General features: G+C 45.4%; 3 protein-coding genes across 5 annotated transcripts in view; all 3 read right to left on the reverse strand.

The window, feature by feature from the left end:
• Positions 1–4,676: 4,676 nt before the first annotated feature.
• dus4l (dihydrouridine synthase 4-like (S. cerevisiae)) lies at positions 4,677–7,624 on the reverse strand. Its single transcript, XM_030381083.1, has 6 exons — positions 7,367–7,624; positions 6,960–7,081; positions 6,697–6,814; positions 6,412–6,534; positions 5,993–6,219; positions 4,677–5,023 (listed from the first exon to the last, which is right to left on the reverse strand). The coding sequence occupies exons 1-6, from the start codon at positions 7,441–7,443 to the stop codon at positions 4,752–4,754; spliced, it is 939 nt and encodes a 312-aa protein (XP_030236943.1). The 5' UTR covers positions 7,444–7,624; the 3' UTR covers positions 4,677–4,751.
• A 3,344-nt stretch (positions 7,625–10,968) lies between these two features.
• On the reverse strand, positions 10,969–13,227 carry rflnb (refilin B). 2 transcript variants are annotated; one of them, XM_030381122.1, is made up of 3 exons: positions 12,573–13,227; positions 12,318–12,379; positions 10,969–12,133 (listed from the first exon to the last, which is right to left on the reverse strand). In XM_030381122.1, exons 1-3 carry the CDS (start codon positions 12,771–12,773, stop codon positions 11,812–11,814), a joined length of 585 nt encoding a protein of 194 aa, XP_030236982.1. In that variant the 5' UTR covers positions 12,774–13,227; the 3' UTR covers positions 10,969–11,811. The 2 variants fall into 2 exon arrangements, with proteins under 2 accessions (XP_030236982.1, XP_030236981.1); XM_030381121.1 differs by having other exon boundaries at positions 12,318–12,412; positions 12,573–13,223.
• A 123-nt stretch (positions 13,228–13,350) lies between these two features.
• The window catches only part of vps53 (VPS53 subunit of GARP complex), a 26,667-nt gene continuing 21,680 nt past the window's right edge, over positions 13,351–18,337 (reverse strand). For both annotated transcript variants that reach the window (XM_030381120.1, XM_030381119.1), the window contains exons 19-22: positions 18,333–18,337; positions 17,821–17,958; positions 14,670–14,774; positions 13,351–14,385 (exon numbers count right to left, since the gene is read on the reverse strand). The exon at positions 18,333–18,337 is cut by the window's right edge and continues 65 nt beyond it. In XM_030381120.1, coding sequence (XP_030236980.1) covers positions 14,215–14,385; positions 14,670–14,774; positions 17,821–17,958; positions 18,333–18,337 — 419 coding nt within the window. In that variant the 3' untranslated portion in view covers positions 13,351–14,214. The remainder of the gene's footprint in view (positions 14,386–14,669; positions 14,775–17,820; positions 17,959–18,332) is intronic.

The raw sequence follows: 18,337 nt of genomic DNA on the forward strand, positions 1-18,337 counted from the left end.
CGTAGTGTTGATCAGGAGAGAAATAGTCCGCCAAGACGTTGAGGTTGCTTAGCATCCAGAGACTCTGTCCATGCAAGTGAACGGAGCGTTCCCTCTCCGTCATAACTATCAATCCAAACATCCTTCACATTCACCGAGCGAACATTATGAAAGTAAAATGCACATTTCTCGCTAAAAATGTTTCCATAAACGCATTTAATGGCGTAACTATGTTACTATTTCCACCCAGAATAAAGATAGTTGTCGGCCGTGGCTGCGCTGGAGTCCGAGGTAGGAAACACAAACGCCGCCGTGTTTGGGTGATAGAGCTTAGATCGGGTTAGATTAAATAATCTCTGATATAAATAACAATAATCGGGTTGAATAACTTCACATGGTGTGTCTGGTGTGTTTCCAGCATTCGTAGTGTTGATCAGGAGAGAAATAGTCCGCCAAGACGTTGAGGTTGCTTAGCATCCAGAGACTCTGTCCATGCAAGTGAACGGAGCGTTCCCTCTCCGTCATAACTATCAAACCAAACATCCTTCACATTCACCGAGCGAACATTATGAAAGTAAAATGCACATTTCTCGCTAAAAATGTTTCCATAAACGCATTTAATGGCGTAACTATGTTACTATTTCCACCCAGAATAAAGATAGTTGTCGGCCGTGGTTGCGCTGGAGTCCGAGGTAGGAAACACAAACGCCGCCGTGTTTGGGTGATAGAGTTTAGATCGGGTTAGATTAAATAATCTCTGATATAAATAACAATAATCGGGTTGAATAACTTCACATGGTGTATCTGGTGTGTTTCCAGCATTCGCAGTGTTGATCAGCAGAGATATAGTCCGCCAAGACGTTGAGGTTGCTTAGTAACCAGAGACTCTGTCCATGCAAGTGAACGGAGCGTTCCCTCTCCGTCATAACTATCAAACCAAACATCCTTCACATTCACCGAGCGAACATTATGAAAGTAAAATGCACATTTCTCGCTAAAAATGTTTCCATAAACGCATTTAATAGCGTAACTATGTTACTATTTCCACCCAGAATAAAGAAAGATGTCGGCCGTATGCTTCTGTCCAAGCTCACTACTCTCTGCCAGTGACGTCGGGTCAAGCTCAACGCTGATTGGCTATCGCGGCCAAGCGTCACGCGTTGGAGCGTTGAAAGTTCAGATTTCTGAACTCCGGGCGTTGGCGCGTTGGGCGCGTTACTGCGTTTACGTGCGTAATTACGTGCGTCTGACGCGCGTAACGCCCCTAACGCGACGCTTCATCGCATGTAACGCGTCTAGGCGCCTATACCAATGGTTCCCTATGCAAAAATGCCGAATTTTGACGCCCCTAACGCGAGTAAAGGCGGCTGCATGCTTCAGCGTTGGTGTTACGTTGTTGCGCAAAATTTACTCAAAGCAATTCATGCTCCCTTTTAGGTTGCGCGTGTTGCGCGTGTTGCCAAGCAATTTACCGCCAGAACAGTAGGTGGAGTAATATGTGGAGTAAAGTTTTTCGTTGAAGACGACCTCGAGAATGACGTCTTTGTCTGTGGGAGTCGTTGGTTTGTTTATGTGCCAGATCGTGTTCTCCCCATACACAGTGAATTATGGCAACAGACAGAGGAACAGGGGTGATGAAGTTGTTGATCATTGGGGTTGTATAAATGTGCATATCTCTCTACATTTTAAAACGACATAATGTGTTGGCAGCAAAGTTAACTTCACTTCACGTTAACGCTTTTGTATATGAGCCAGCCGGGTCGTCCTTGCCTTCTGGCTTTTAAAATGGCGGTATGAAAACAGGAAATGTGATACTCCAGACAGGAAGTAGTAACCAGACCAGCAGACCAATCACAGCCTTGCTTGGCTGCGCGGCTCGCGTAAAAGCTTACGTAAAAAATGACGCAAGTCTAGAAAAATCGCCCGACGCACGCAAGACGTGAGAAGTCGCGCAAGCGGTGCGCAAGGGCGCGCAAGGGCCTCTTGCGCTTGCGCTTACGCTTACGTAACTGAGCATAAATCGGCCTTAACGCGTTTGGTGTGGCCGTACCGTAAAGGTGCTGCCATCTGTAGCTGGAGTAGTTATTGCAGCTTGTATGTCGGGTCCTGCTCCCCTTGTGGATATGTATAGTAATTTCAGCTTATGTGTTCGATCTTGCTCCCATGTGGCTATGTGGGGGCAGCTTATATGCTTAAAATATGTAACATATCATATATATATATGATATAGGATGTCTATGTATACAAACGCTTAAAAATAGATACATATTGACCCTACAACTTGATGTCCGCAGGGTTGCTATGGCCGGTCGTTATGCGGAAATCAGAAAGACGTAGGGCCCTTACATAGTCGACGCGAGCAACGCGCGTAAACGACGCGAGTGACGCGAGCGACGCGCTTCCTTTCATAGTCTACACAGCATACGCGAACGTTGCGGGCAATGCATGACATGCAATACACCACTCACGCCATGGTTGGCAGCAGAGCCACCGGTCTTTTCGCGGGTGACATTCCAGGTGACATTCCGATCAAAGTGGCTATGGAAGAAAAGTGATGAAGCGCAGAGATAGGCGGTTGTATGTGCGCCCTTTAAATACCACACGAGATCAGGATGGGGAATTTGTTTCTCTGGTGCTTCCAATGCGAAGCCTGGACGAGGAGAGGCATTTCCAGTATTTTCGGATGTCGGCGCCAAAGTTTAATGATCTCCTTACGCGAGTCATCCGATATCTTCCCGACTCTCACCAAAACCGGCCCTTGTCAGGGAGCAGCTGGCAGATTATTTTTTGTCAGATGCTGATAATTAGTAAAAGAGACGTCAATTCATTCTTATGACGTTCCCGCATCCTCTCATATGTTCTTCTGTAAATATAACCTATAGTGGCAATAATGTACAATATTTGCAGTATCGCCCCCACCGACAACGCATGGTATTGCATGGATCGGCGCGTCGCGTATCAAAAATGGCGGCCGAAGCGTCGCGTCGCGTAGCCTTTTGGACACGTATGCGTAGCGATGCGTCGACTATGTAAGGGCCCTTACGCCCCGTGCCCACTACCTCCGTCCTCTGACGATACTGGAACGCGGGAAAGCGGATCATCTTGCATCGCAACAAGCAGGAAGTAGCGGGAAGAACCCGGCGAAGCGATTTGATTGGCTGACGGATGCCTCTGCAAAGACTACTCCCCCATCAGTCAGCCACGCCTTCCCACGTCCGTTGACTGACGGAGGTAGTGGGCATGTAGGGTTACGCCCCGTGCCCACTACCTCCGTCCGTTGACTGATCCCCATTGACTTTGAATGGGGACGGACGCGCAATGCATTGTGGATCCGTCCGTTCCGTTGGAGCCTTCGGCTCAGTCAACAAGTTGAAAAATGTTCAACTTTCTCGGCAGCGACGGATCCGTCATCCAATCAGATCACGTATGCAAATTTAAGCACTGTGACGCGACTCGGGCTCTGACGATACTGGAAAGCGGGTCATCTTGCATCGCAACAAGCAGGAAGTAGCGGGAAGAACCCGGCGAAGAGATTTGATTGGCTGACGGATGCCTCTGCAAAGACTACTCCCCCATCAGTCAGCCACGCCTTCCCACGTCCGTTGACTGACGGAGGTAGTGGGCATGTAGGGTTATGCCCCGTGCCCACTACCTCCGTCCGTTGACTGATCCCCATTGACTTTGAATGGGGACGGACGCGCAATGCATTGTGGATCCGTCCGTTCCGTTGGAGCCTTCGGCTCAGTCAAGAAGTTGAAAAATGTTCAACTTTCTCGGCAGCGATGGATCCGTCATCCAATCAGATCACGTATGCAAATTTAAGCACTGTGACGCGACTCGGGCTCTGACGATACTGGAAAGCGGGAAAGCGGATCATCTTGCATCGCAACAAGCAGGAAGTAGCGGGAAGAACCCGGCGAAGAGATTTGATTGGCTGACGGATGGGGGAGTCTTTGCAGATGCATCCGTCAGCCAATCAAATCGGTTCGCCGGGTTCTTCCCGCTTCTTCCTGCTTGTTGCGAGGCAAGATGACCCGCTTTCCAGTATCGTCAGAGCCCGAGTCGTGTCACAGTGCTTACATTTGCATACGCGATCTGATTGGATGACGGATCCGTCGCTGCCGAAAAAGTTGAACATTTTTCAACTTTTTGACTGAGCCGAAGGCTCCAACGGAACGGACGGATCCACAATGCATTGCGCGTCCGTCCCCATTCAAAGTCAATGGGGATCAGTCAACTGACGGAGGTAGTGGGCACGGGGCGTTAGTGCTGTGTTCACTGTTCGCTACGTCACAGCTGTTTCGAAAAGTGTGTTTCCATCTCCCATTTTGTGCATTTATTCTCTTTCGCACAAGTCCAAAACCACCTCAAGCGAGCGTAAAAAACTCTTTTGCGAATTAGAGGATTTTTATGCAAATGTTGGTGTTTCCATCACGTTTACTGATTAGCCGCTTCAAAATTTGCATAAAAGCAGGTTAAGTCTTATATTGCTGCTTGCCAGACCAAGGTGATGAAAAATTTGTGAAATTAATAATATAATTTAATATTATACTCCAGCCATCAGTCCATCACTCCTGTACCTTGCAGTTGATCACCCATATATACCCCCTGACCCAGAAACACTGACTTAATAATCTTGTGCTGCTTAATTAAATTTGACAAAATACTGTTCTTCAGCACAATAAATACAAATCAGGCAAAAAGTAAGATTTTATTAACCAACATATGTATATATACTTTTCATAAAATGTATTTAAAAACAAAATAGACACTTAAGTTGACATCCCGCAATCTTGGACTGGCCCGTATGTTTCATGCAGGTAGTCGATTACCGCTGCAGTACCGTAGAGAGAGTTGAACACTTTTCTCTCTGGCTGAGAACTGACCCTCTCCAGCATGTACATTAGATGGTGGTGGAAGCAGGTGAAAGGGGTGCCTTGCTCTGTTGCAATGTCTACCCAGTCCCAGACACACTGCAGGGGAGTGCACTCGTAGCCGGCAAACATAGCTGGGTTAGCGAGTAGACCCCGGGCGGCCATGACACCTTATAAGGAAAGAAGAAAAGAAAAGGGGGGAAAAAATGAAGTAGTCTCTCAGATTGTAGGAAAATAGATTTTAGACGTTTATTGTATATAAATACAATAAACAGTCTTCTGTCTGAGACACATCTTAGTGCCCAGAGTATGAATAGAGTTACCAACAGCTTAAATCCTTATGATTTGTTCTATTCCCATAACCCTACAACCTAATTAAAAAGGTTAATGAAGGTTTCGACACAAGCGGAGCACAGTGGTTTTAGTCGGACGATATTCTCTTCCAAAACAATTCGATTTTTTAAACACATTGGACAATACATGTGAAACCTTGTCCAATGTGAAAACAAGACATCAGCTCTCAATGGCTACTGAAATTTGGATGCAAAAAGGGAGAAAGATTGAACGTCCAGCTGAATTCATCATAGCAGAGATCACCGTGGGTTCCGACCTATTTCAATAAAAGTCTTCTAAACTAATTAATGTCATTTTATTATATCAAACAAAAAGGCTACAAATAAGTATGCATCAACAGTTAAAAACACACTCAAGTGGGGAGACCGATTGCAGTGGAAAAACAACTGCTGCTGGGTCGAGGCTAACTCAACCCAGCAGTATAGTAAAATATAGTATAGTGGAGAGATGCCATTTGAGCCAGACATTAAGGAGACTTTGCTGACGCTTTTATCCAAAGCAATTTACAACCATTCTTTCACACATTCACACCGACGGCGGAGTCAACCACACAGGGCGAAAGCCAGCTCGTCAGGAGCAATCAGGGTGAGGTGTCTTGCTTAGGGACACCTCGACACTCAGCGAGGATGAGCCGGGGATCGAAATAGCAACCTTCTGGATACCAGTCAACCCGATCTACCTCCTAAGCTACTGCCCCCCCCCTTAATAACACGTTTCTGTATCCAGGATAACTCTTTGGATAACAGCTGGCAATCTACAAAGTTAAGAAAGCAATGAAAACCTACCATCCACACCAGTGAGCCGGTGCATGGCCTCCACGTCCCGGAGGTTCCTTACATCTCCGTTGGCAATAACAGGCACCGAGACGCTGTCCTTTATGGTCTGTATGGCGTTGTAATTGACCGGCTGGTGGCGCTCGTCCGCGGTGCGCCCGTGGACCGTGATCCAGGACGCGCCGGCGGCCTCGGCCTGCTGGCACAGGTCTACGGTCCGCCTAAGGTCCTTGTGGATCCTGCAAAGTAGAGATACTCATGATGGAGGCGCAAGACAATAAGATGAGCGAGTCTTATTTGCACAATGAACTTGTCTGGCGGGTTACAAATGTAAATTAATTTTGAATTGCAACCGGTTTGTGCAGGCACACACATTTTTTTTGTAAAACATATACACTCTGTACTCAGCAATGACCATTAAGCAAGTATACCTTATTTTTATAGAGGTTGAATAGTTGGGTTTTGCTACTTGGTTTCGGACTAGGCGAACCATGTCTCGGACCAGATCGGGCTTATTGATGAGGCAAGCACCGTACCCCTCAGCCATGGCCCACCTGAGATTGGTTAAAGAAAATATATGGTTGAATAGTGCTACTGTTTCATTGCGTTTATTTTATGACAATCAAAGAACACACATTATACACAAACGCTGTGTCCTATCCATTCGGTGCTGTGTTGTTTTAACAATGACAAAACCTTGAGCACGGTTTCAGCACCTCTGGGGACAGCCACAGTTCAGGTCAACTCCATCCGAGAAAGGAGCGACAACACAGGCTGCATCAGCCAGGGTCTGGGCATCACTGGAGGCAAACTGCACTATCAATGGTCGGTCAGCTGAAAATAAATAATGATTAAGTATCATGTGCACTAATAGCTTCTTAACAACACGTTATATATTGCTTCAAATATGTTGCGTTCTGCAACATTCAACCCACCGATAATTCAACGTTATTGTGTTTAAAGAGCAAAAGATAGTTACAGTCATTGGTGGTGAATTCACTATCTCTGGCCTTGTTGGAACGCATGAAGTCTGCAGCCACTATCATGGGAGTGAAGCAGATATCGCAGTCATATCTCCTCACCAAACACCTGAATGGCAGCCTAAAACCGATTGAATTGAACACAAGTTAGTGAGAATCAGAATGACATATACTACATCTTATTGTACAAGTAGGCTACGCAGGAGTACACTTATTAGGCTTGGTTCCTTAACAGCCACATAGCAGCAACAATATAAGACAAAGTAAATAAAGATATGTCAAAATACAATTATGCAAACAAATAAGTAAAGATCGGTAGCAGCATTTTCTACTTCACAGCGATAACGCACAGCTTCCCCGCAGCTGTACAAACCAATAACACCCGATTAATGTTATTAAAGCTTACTTTGAGTATCGAACCATGGGTGCGCAGATCTTGAGGACCTTTCCCTCCTCGAACATGTCCATTATGTTAGTCTCCATGTTATAGATGGACCACTTACGAGCCTACCTTAGTGTCAGTGCTCATATTATAGATGGACCACAGACAACACAAATTTAGTGTTAAAGCTCATGTTACGGATGGACCAGCACACAACCCTCCCGTGGTCGAAGCGAGGGCTGTGCGGTGGAAGTGTTATGGGCGCTTCCGGATGACGTCACCAGCTCGCACCAGAACTGAACAACGCTTTTTTAATAGTTCTCCATTTGGTTGACTTTTTTTATTTTTTTTCTTAATCTTATTTGAAATTCTGAACACAAACACTTCGTATCTTTGAATTTGTCCCCACTATTAAATAAATTAGTAAAAAGTTCTTATCGATCATAGGTTAATGATGTTCGACAGTCGATATTCCCCGAGTCACAGTTCGCTCACTTATGCTTTAGGGAAAAATAAAATGACCATTACATATTGATAAAAGCCGACAGAAATCCTACTTACAAATCAGTCATTCTATTGAATGTAATGAATGTGAACGTTACATTACACTAAATTCCTTCATACCTCCGGATCCGGACGAAATTCGTCCGTCCGGTTTGGGTGTCAGAACTCGGCTGCCAGATCAACCCGGTGTCCTGCGCTTACAGATGTCGTAACGACACTTGTCGTATCGACACAAGCCAACGGAAAAACCCGGAAGGGTTGTTTATAAAAGGGGGTCAATCATGGACATAAAAAGAAGGCTCAATCCGTTTTGGTATTGATTTAATTGAACACAGCGCGTTCTTTCGCACAACAAAGCTATTGGAAACACGTCTTAAAGCACTGATGAATGCATATGTAACCCAGTTCCTGTGTCTGCGTGTGGATCGCTGTTTAGACATTAGCTGTGTTTGAAATCGTTCCCTATACACTCGTTCCCTATTCCCTATATAGTGTACATGATATAGTGCACTATATAGGGAATAGGGAACGAGAATTCGGACACTACGCTTAACATTTCTAAACGTCATTTGCGTCAGTAAATGCGCCGGGTATTTGTGTGACGCAGACAGATGCGCCCACATCATGTAAACAAACCGGGCACTCACGACGAAAGCTGGAGGTTGTATTGATGTTGAATGTTACATTTCCTTGTTTTAATTAATTTTGAATGTTAAATATTCTATGTTAAATCCCAAATAAATTGTTGACATTTCTAAACAAAAGCCGGAGGCTCGCATTAAATGTATTCGTTTTCGCGGTTATTCGGCTTCTTCTTCTCCCCTGGAAGAAATACAACCGCATTGCATTGTGGTATACCGGAGTAACATGTAGGGAACATCGTATGCACCCTATTTTAAGTCCACTATATAGTGCCCTATATAGTGGACCACTGAGAATTCGAACACCCTACAAAATGGCGTGCACCCTATTTAGTGCACTACATCCATGATAGGGAACGATTTCGAACACAGCTTCTGTGTTGGGAGCGCTGGAAATAAAGTGAATCGCCCCGTTCAGTGAATGGAGTTAACCGATTCTTCTTTTATATATAACCCAAGTATATGCAACAATAATTTGTACATTCGATTATTATTCATAGATTAGAAAACAAAACGAGATCGTTAATACTTGGGAATAACATGGGAATGAATGAAACGCGCATGCGCATTTAAAAGACAGCGTTTACAGGAAGTGCGTCATTATTGCGCATCTAGGACCCGAGTCGATCTGGCAGCCGAGTCAATCTGACACCCACACCGTCCAAACGTTGCCTCCGGGACTACCCTTCATACCTCCGTCCGGTTTCAGCGTTGTTATGGATGTTTAAGCAATACATCCTCTAGAGGGCAGTGACTGTCGTGTCACAAATTAACGGCATCGACAATCGCAAACATGGCATCTGTGGAGATGATTTTGCTTTGTGTCATCCGAAATCTGCAAAAAATTTGCAAAAAGTGTAGGCCTAGGTGGCGTTGGCATGTGACACCCCTCACCAACCCGCAGATTATCTCCTCAAAATGTTGAGCGATTTTTAAATGACAGTTACAGCTCATTGCCAAAGCAGGGGAACAATGAAATAAAAAGGTCAGGTATATAGTATAAGTATAAAACATTAAATACAATATATATCCGATACTACTCTATCTATTTTCGCGAATGGTCTGACTTCTGACTCTATACTGCTGCTTCGATTTCTGTTAGCACTCCGGATTCGTAAGCTCAGAGGCGACGGACCCATTGACGGACGAAACACCTCCAGGACCGGACGAAATGGTCCGTAACCGTATTTACCGTATGGTGTGAATGGGCCTTAAAGGTGCTATGACATGCTCTTTTATGGATGCTTTAATATAGGTTTTATTGGGCCACTAACACAGTATTCAAAGACATTCCCGAAATTCAGCCGTGGTGCAGAGTTACAGCCACTCCGAGCCAGTCGCACATTGAGCTTCCCCCAAATGCGCTGTTTTGGTGTCTGTAGCTATAATGCAAATGAGGAGGAGCGAGGCGGGTCAAGGAGGAGAGTGGGGGTGTGTCCCTGAGCAGCTTGCAGCCACGGTACCATGCACTCTGTTTACAGTGGATGTATCGCAATGGCGAGGCGCACACAGCCTTTAGCCTTGTTCTGTAAATATTCTAGAACACGCGGGAGTCCTGGAGCTCTATATCTAAATAATATCATATACATAGATATCTATATCATATAATATATATTATCACGACCAAAAGCTGTGTGAGCCAATATAACGACCGTGTTGGATTCTCCGACGTTCCTGGATCTTCCACGTCCACATCAATCTGAAGTAGATTGAACCGCGACATGGAGGAGAAAGGGATTGTTGCCGGGCAACTCCGCCTCCTGCAGCGCCAAGGCGGTGGTCCCTCGGCAGCGGGAAGTGGGGCTCAAGCGGGAGACATTCGCGGCCAACAATCCCTTTCTCCTCCATGTCGTGGTTCATGTTCTTGAGGGAGTCAAAGCCAAAGATCCTATCCCCCAATTCATTCTCAAACATGGCTGAGATAACCCCCACTACGAGTCTCGTTGTGGAAATACAAGAGCCGTCTAAGAACCGACAAGAAACACTTGCGTTACAGTGTGTGTATTCACACACACACACGTGGCGCTCGCACGGTCGTGTCTCATTGGCGGGCCAAATTCTCTGGGTGGGCCAGGCAGAGTAAGGGGAGGAGCTTAGATGCTATGTGACGACATATGAAACCACATTCCAAATCAGCACGCTTGAGCCTCCGTTTTTTCCAAAGGCGAGCAGAACACCTAGTGCTCGTTTTACACCAAATGCAAGTTTTAGCCACTGGGGGACCATATGCAGGCTAGGGGAACTCATATTTATGTTAGAAAACCTCATAAAGTGAGATTTTCATGCCATGGCACCTTTAAGACATACTCTATATTTAGTTTTATTTAGACCTACTGTCCACTAGAGGGCGTAGTCGTTCTACTCCTACAGCATTCTGCATTACCTACCCATGCAACATAAACCCATTACAGTGAACATTGCACTACAAACATCTAGGTCCCCAAAATGCTTTTTACATTAACGCAATAAGTAATGATCACATTTAATTAAAACAAAGTTTAATTTGCAATAAACAATAAGAAAATAACTATTAGATGAATTAAAAACATCAAAAGATACATTTTGGATATCTGAATAATGCAAAGGCCTGTTTCGTTAGTCAATAACCTTTAGTAAAGTACATGTGTAGAGAATAAATACATCAACATTACTCTGATCAGGTCAACAGTAATCTAGCTTGTTTGATTTGTCTTTCCTTCTCAGTAAAAATGGACACATTAGGTTAAATTAATAGGATTCTCCTTCAGCAGTTTGTTTCCGCTGATGTTCATCCAACATAAGTGCCTGCAAGCTCACTTCTGACCGATAAACTATGAACTAAGAGCGAACATAATTCAACAAATGGGATTTTGTTCATGTTGTGCAGTGTTATTTGCAACGCACTATGTGTACGTTCATTAGTATGTGTGACTCGCAATATGCAAACCCAGCCTACAATCATCATCCAACCGTACAAGATTTGTTTGAATACTGAAGATGTAATATATAATATTTGAGTTGTATTTTAAAACATTCCATATCCTCCATCCTCTTCTGAATACTTCAACATTAACATCCTTTTAAACAAAATCTTGGACTCACTGTACACGTATTTGAAGTATAATTAAACTAGTGCCTACAAGTTAAGAACATTGACCACAGGGCAACAACGGCGCCCGGACGACGATCCAGAACATAAGAGTTCCTGTTCATCTGTACACAGCGCCCGACCCCCCTGCAAGTCCATCAGAGGGACCCACTCGGGCTTCCTTCCTTCCATCAAATCAAACACACAAAAGGCACACACAAGGTCCTCCTCCGGAACAACACACGGCCGTCACGTCCTCACTGGGGGAGTCGACACGTGCGGTCCACCGCCTCCAGCTCCACACTGGCCAGGAAGCGCCGGGCAAGCCTATGGCAGTCGTAGCTCAGCTCCGTTGTGTACACTGAGTGGGCGTGCTTGGGGTACACGATGATGGTGCTCCGGAAGCGCTGGCTGTGCTGGCGCTGCTGGAAGTCCAGCTTGGTCTTGTAGCGCCGCCAGGTGCTGTGGGGCAGGGCCATCACCGTCTGGCTGCAGAGCTCTAGGCCCTGGACGCCCGGCTGCATGGACACGTCCTGGATGAAGTGCCGCTCCGAGTGGTACTGCAGCGACGAGGTGTATCTACAGGGGGGGGTCACATAAGTATAGAGATACATACCTTTCATATCGGGTATACTGGATAGGTAGTGAGGCTGTAGATATGGTGATGATCCAGGTCAAGTCACATCATTTTTCCCTTGCAAATAGTTTGCTACACTTTGGTCAATGCTCAGCGCTATTTTATTGGGTCACCTAGTACCCTTACCTTATTTCCTTGGGTGGCAGGGGGTCAAGCTCAATTCCCTCTCCATAGGACAACGGATGCCGCTGAGGGAAAGATCCGACACGTAAACTTGGAGGCTGCAAAGTAAGCAGAAGGTGATTCCTGTGGGGACTGGAAAAGGGCTCATGGCTCAATTCAGCATGAAGCCACTTCTTCTCATCAACGTGGACATAAAGCAAGCATTCTAGAGATTACAACTTTACATATGTGTCCATCGAGTTGTAAAGCAATACATACCATGATACATAAATCCCTGCCTTCATCTTCAGACACCGGACTCATACCCCCTTTATCAGTGGAGAGGGGCAGCAGCCAGGCACTTGGGCTGGGGCTGGGGGGGAGCCCCGAGTCGGGACTATCCAGGACTCTTTCCGCCCTACAGCTCATACCCAGTGGATCGGTGTCACATAGATTTGGCAAGTTTAACCTGCCCACCATGTCTGATTAAAAGTTGCACAATGTTGCTCAACTACCAAAAGTGGCTTTAGAGTGATGAAAGGGCCACTTCCAGATGACTGAGGTTCCTGAAGTCCTCCAATGGTCCAGGGTTTGTGCGTTAAGCCTGATAGAACAGAACGTTACCGACCGTTGATTCCCCGCAGTGGTGAAGGTCTGCGTGCCGCTGGATAGATCCTGCAGCTGTATCGATTCTGCAGCGGAAAAGCCACTCCACTTAGACGTTACTCTCGGGCAGCACACATCTGTCCCACTACAAATATGTACTTTGTCCCACGGTCACATCCCAATTAGTAACGTTCAGCTGGAAGAAGCTTCTCGCAGAATTCGGAAACGGACTAAAAAGGCCGCTGAGGCTGTCCGATCCGCTACTCTCCTTCACATTTCGTCTAATCAAAAGGCCTCGTTGTTGTTCAACAGATCCAGGAAAGGAAACGCCCATCAAAGCATTTCCTCGGTGCTGATTGGAAGACGGGATAATAGTATGATAATAGGGTTGCACAAGCGCAACATAAAAAGTATTTCATGCTTCAGTTTAAAAAAATGTGAAAAAGAAAAATAACATGTTTGGTTATGATTTTAATAGTGTTCAACAATTGCCTAGCACTGGCACATTCAAGCAAGAGACATAAAGATCAACAAATGAGGAATGTGTACACTTGCATGAAGATCATATATGAATTTGATTGATATACTGACTTCTAAAACAGTTTACACACTGTTGCATTTTGAATGAACAATATCACAATACATCCTTGGAATATTAGTGATTGAAGTGATATAATGCTAAATATTTAAATATTGAGAGTTAATAGGACATTTTATAATGAATAATTCCAAATCGCCTCTCAATCTTCCAGTGTGAAGATGAACAGTGTGGTCTAACTCTCTCTAAATCTGTGAAGACAGCATCATATCCATGTCCCAAATGTTGAGCAAACCCATCTCACCCACCCACAGCCATACCCACAGCCATACCCACAGCCATACCCCCCCACACACACACACACACACACACACACACACACACACACACACACACACACACACACACACACACACACACACACACACACACACACACACACACACACACACACACACACACACTTCCAAAAAAGAGACATCATTGTCTTGATCTTGTAGCATTCTGGTGACATGGTACAAACTATAGGCCAGGGGATCTGTTTGCAGGTCTGCATGAGGAGCCAGCAATCTTGTTTGTAGCTTCATGTTACAGTCAAACAATGTTGCTTCTCAACCCAACTTCGCGTCTGCGTACTAATAACATTATCCGTCAAGAAAAACCTAGAGCAAAATTTCACCATTCACTCATTCATCTTCAACAGCACCCTTCACAGTGAGATGAGAGTCTGGGGTGTGTAACTAAAGCATGAAAAGACATGGGGGGGAGATCCACTCCTCACAGCCGCTTCTTGATGAGCTTCTCAAGCCTGCGGATGCGCGAGGACTCCTGCTCAGGTGTGGGAGCACTGAAGGACAGGCTGGGCCCGCCGTCGGACCCCGAGGGGGGGGTGGGCAGCCTCTGCCTGAAGAGGTCCAGCATGTTGCTCTGCTCACTGCGCTTCAGACCCTGGACGGCACAGTCACACACAAGGAGATCAATCCAACACTGACATATCAACAGTAAATCCACCAAAATAAATACTCATAAAGGCCTAATTTCATTCTCTATTATTTAGGTCATAATAACAGCCTTTTAAAAGATAATGACAGGGTGATGTAAATCACCACATCATATAGAAATCATCAGCTCGATTAATGAGGGGGGGGGGGGGGGAAGGAGGGAGAGAGAGAGAGAGAGAGAGAGAGAGAGAGAGAGAGAGAGAGAGAGAGAGAGACTTTGAGTAAGCTGACCTTCATGTCCAGGATTTTCTGGAAGGTCTCAGGGTTTCCGTCAGCCAGTAGCTTGATGTAGTTGTCAACAAACACCACCGCTGGTTCATGAGGGGCCATCACTACCTGAGGAGGTGGAGGAGGAGGAGAGTTTAAAGCAGCTCCAATCCAGCCTTCCTGTGAACCAGCCTCGGCCAGAGTAGGAAAGCCTTAAATGATCCCATATGTGCAGTCCCAGGCAGCCTGGGACTGCAATGTGTGGGGCGCGGCGGGTTGGGGGGTAAAAGATAGCACGCAATTGGTTCAAGCTGTAAGCAAAACATCAGGAGTACAGGTCTATATATAGGCCTCTCGCTCTTTCTCTCTACCAATTGCTCTACGCATGACTGGATGTGAATTAGCTTCCCCGGTGATTATTTTGCAATAATAATTGAGTCTTTGCAAAAAAAATTGAATAATTTGCATAGCTCAAACATAAGGAGGGCGGGATACAAAATATGGTATTCATTTGCTCCTCGGTATGCATTGTGATCCGCGGTTCCTTGTGAAGCGCCTCTGTCTCTTGTTTGCTTTGGACTCATCGTTACTCGCTAGCTAATACAATCAAAAATTAACCTTGTCTTATTGTGTTAATGTATAATCCTTACAGACTTCTGTACCTTTTAGCGTGTTGCGTATGCGTGGCAATTAAGTTGTAGCATATCAAGCCCAAATAATATTTTCTGCGTAATCACGACCGCATGTCTGTAAGTTAAAGTGAAAGCAGCATTATGGACGAACCCATGAGCAGAGGACTATCGTCACGGTTGCGGTCACTACAGATAGCGCGATTGTTTACCGATATATGTAAGGGTTAGGGTCTTAACGTTTACTTTCGCTACTATGTTAAAATTCCCGGAAAACAATATAGGAGTAGGAAACGCTGCTGATAATAGATTAATAAGAACATATGTGTACAATTTTCCGAAGGGCGATAATTAGTAGCACGGAACAACATGGATTAAGCATTGATTCTCCAGCGGTCTCAGGGCAGGCGAGCCGAACACATGGCCCACAGATATGTCTTTTAGAGGGGGGAAGCCCTCCACTTCCTCGCATGACAACTCTCTCCTGCTCCATGACAAAGGCACACCAATCAATCCATTCCCCCTTTTAAATTGGGGCTATGAGAAAGTGAGGCTATGGAGGCATAGGCTGTGGATAAATGGTGCGTAACGGAGGGGGGGGGGAAGGACAGGCTGGCCAGAAACGCTCAGGATTGTGTGGAATTCTTTAGTTCCTTCCTACAACTGCCCAACTGAGTGATTTACTTAGCAACTGTCTTGGAGTGGGGCCAAGGAGAAGGCCTCGGCTAGAGGGACCTTGTAAGAAAAACCGGAGGAGGCTGGGAGAGAGACATACAGAAAGAGAGACCCTCAGAATGAAACGAGCAGCAGAATGGGAATGGGAGAAAGCAGCAGGTTGAGTAAACATAAAGACAGGGCCTGGGCCATATAGAGCGCTATCTAACAGGTCCCATGATAGGCCTCTTTACAGAGGGCGGGCAATGCTGGGACGAGCCTGACATAGGCCAAGAGGAGGCCATCTTATGAACGCCATAAAGTAGCCTACACACTAAGACCCACCATGGTGCCTCTGGTTTGCATTGTGGGAAAATCACCGCCCATCCGTCAAACTCAGTTCTGCTCAAAGTTCACTCAACTCAGGAGAGCTCAAAACAGATAGAACCAAAATCTCAGTGAGAGTAATTGTGAATTGCTCATCCCGACTCACTCAGTGGAGGAGTTCCTAAATTGACACCAGCTCTGTGCGCCTGAAAGCAGACATGTCTTGCGTGCGTGCGTGCGTCCGTTGTAAACTAATGTGAAAGGGCCCAGTTTATGGAAAAATGCTCATTAAAAAAGCTCCACTTCATGCAGTGTTGGGTGAATCCATAATTGAGGAGTTATTCTTCCTAAAAACAAACTGATGTGTGTGATGATGATGATGCCTCGTGCATTTGCTTTACCGTCAGCCTCACGAGTCAAACCACAAACACTCACACAATAGGGTTAATTGAGCATATTGTTTCTTAGACCCGCAGTTTCTAGAGTCTATGGAAAAAGTGGTGAGCTGCAGACTGGGCCAGCGGACTGTTGGCCAGAGCTCAGAACAGCCACGTTTGTGTTTTAAAGGACTATGTAAGGACTTATACATTCAACACATTCGCTGAACTCTGTGCAGACAGACACACATATTTATTTGTTAGCTGTGAGGGAGAGGGGCTGAGTAGAACATGAAGGTCTTCCAAATCAGGGTCTTGGTATTGAACTTTAATCCTCCTCTCCTCTGCTTGTAGTCTCTCCCCCTACTACCCTCATGAGGAGACACACAGAAACCTATGTTTCGTTATGTATTGCAATGAACTCATTCGCTAAACTCTTTTCTTTCAAGCAAAGCTATATACTAACAATTGAAACAGTTTAAAAGCAGTCGAGTGGTTTTACTTTGATTGGCACTTAATCATTTGAATGTTTGAATTAGTTTGCATTCAGTATGCCCATACTGGGTGGTGTTAGTAGTTACCGAGTTCATCCATACACCCACTGGCTGGGAAGGCATATTGCCCACCGCAGGCATAAATCAACCGTTGTAGAGGCGCAATGTTTGGCTGCCCCACGCTGCGTGACTCACAAGAACTACGACGACTCATCACACCTGCTGTTATTCTCAAAACAAGTCACACTAACAAAGCTTATGGTAGAATGTCCCTGAAAACATACAACTTGTTCAAGACTCGCAGCGCAAAGAATAGTTTTGAAGCATGATTATGCTACACTCTGATTAAATAATAAAAAAGTCCCTATGTAGGTGAACTGTAATCTCTGGTAACTATTTCAAATGTAAAGTAGATAATTTTGTTATTTAATCCAATTTTGCATCCATTTTATGGCACTTTCAAATCCCATGATGCACCATTATATCAATAGTACAACACTACAAACTGCAGGTAGAGGAAATTAACCATAAAGTCTTGCAAAGATTTACCTAAAAAATACAGGCTCCCCTTAACACATACTCAAGTGCATTCTCTGTTTCAATTCCGAATTCCAGCATACTACACTTTCAGAGATCCAAACGGCGTTAGGAAACAGAAACCTAGGGAAGGTTCCCGGGAGACCTTGGCTCTCACCTTCAGGATCATCTCGGCCCTGGTCATGCCCTTCACCACGATCTTGGTGTAGCTGGCGGGGGCCTTACGGTGGACCTGGGAGCCAATGGAGGGCAGGTCCAGCAGGACCGTCTTCAGGGAGTGGGTGTCCAGGAGCAGCTGGTGAAGGGAGCACACAGATGGTCAGCCGTTACAGGAGGTTCTCCTAAAAGACAACCTCAGGTATGAGGTTCATGACCTCGCAGACCTCCCAGACGAGTCCATCTAACACAACACTGGGACAGTGGCAACAAGTGCAACATGATGTGTTTGTTAGCCGAGTTTTATATAATGTATTACGTTGTTTTTCTTTGTGGATATGTGGAACAATATGGACAGGGCTCGGCTAGGTAGGTAGAGCAGGTTGACCTGTAACCACAAGTTGGCTGCATGGTTGACTCCACCGTCGGTGTGTCAATATGTTTATTAACCTTTGTAAGTCACTCTGGATAAAAATGTAAAATGTAAATGCAAATGTAAATGATCTCTGTTACCTGTT

Source organism: Gadus morhua, chromosome 16 (assembly GCF_902167405.1).
Source record: "Gadus morhua chromosome 16, gadMor3.0, whole genome shotgun sequence".
NCBI lineage: Eukaryota > Metazoa > Chordata > Actinopteri > Gadiformes > Gadidae > Gadus > Gadus morhua.

Coding starts and splice junctions, on each gene's coding strand:
- rflnb (XM_030381121.1), bottom strand. CDS start 12,773: ATGGTGGGCAGGTTAAACTTGCCAAATCTATGTGACACCGATCCACTG. Junction 12,413..12,572: donor GCAGGGATTTATGTATCATG/GTATGTATTGCT, acceptor CTTACTTTGCAG/CCTCCAAGTTTACGTGTCGG. Junction 12,134..12,317: donor CTGCCACCCAAGGAAATAAG/GTAAGGGTACTA, acceptor CCCCCCCTGTAG/ATACACCTCGTCGCTGCAGT.
- dus4l (XM_030381083.1), bottom strand. CDS start 7,443: ATGGAGACTAACATAATGGACATGTTCGAGGAGGGAAAGGTCCTCAAG. Junction 7,082..7,366: donor CCCATGGTTCGATACTCAAA/GTAAGCTTTAAT, acceptor AATCGGTTTTAG/GCTGCCATTCAGGTGTTTGG. Junction 6,815..6,959: donor TGAATTCACCACCAATGACT/GTAACTATCTTT, acceptor ATTTATTTTCAG/CTGACCGACCATTGATAGTG.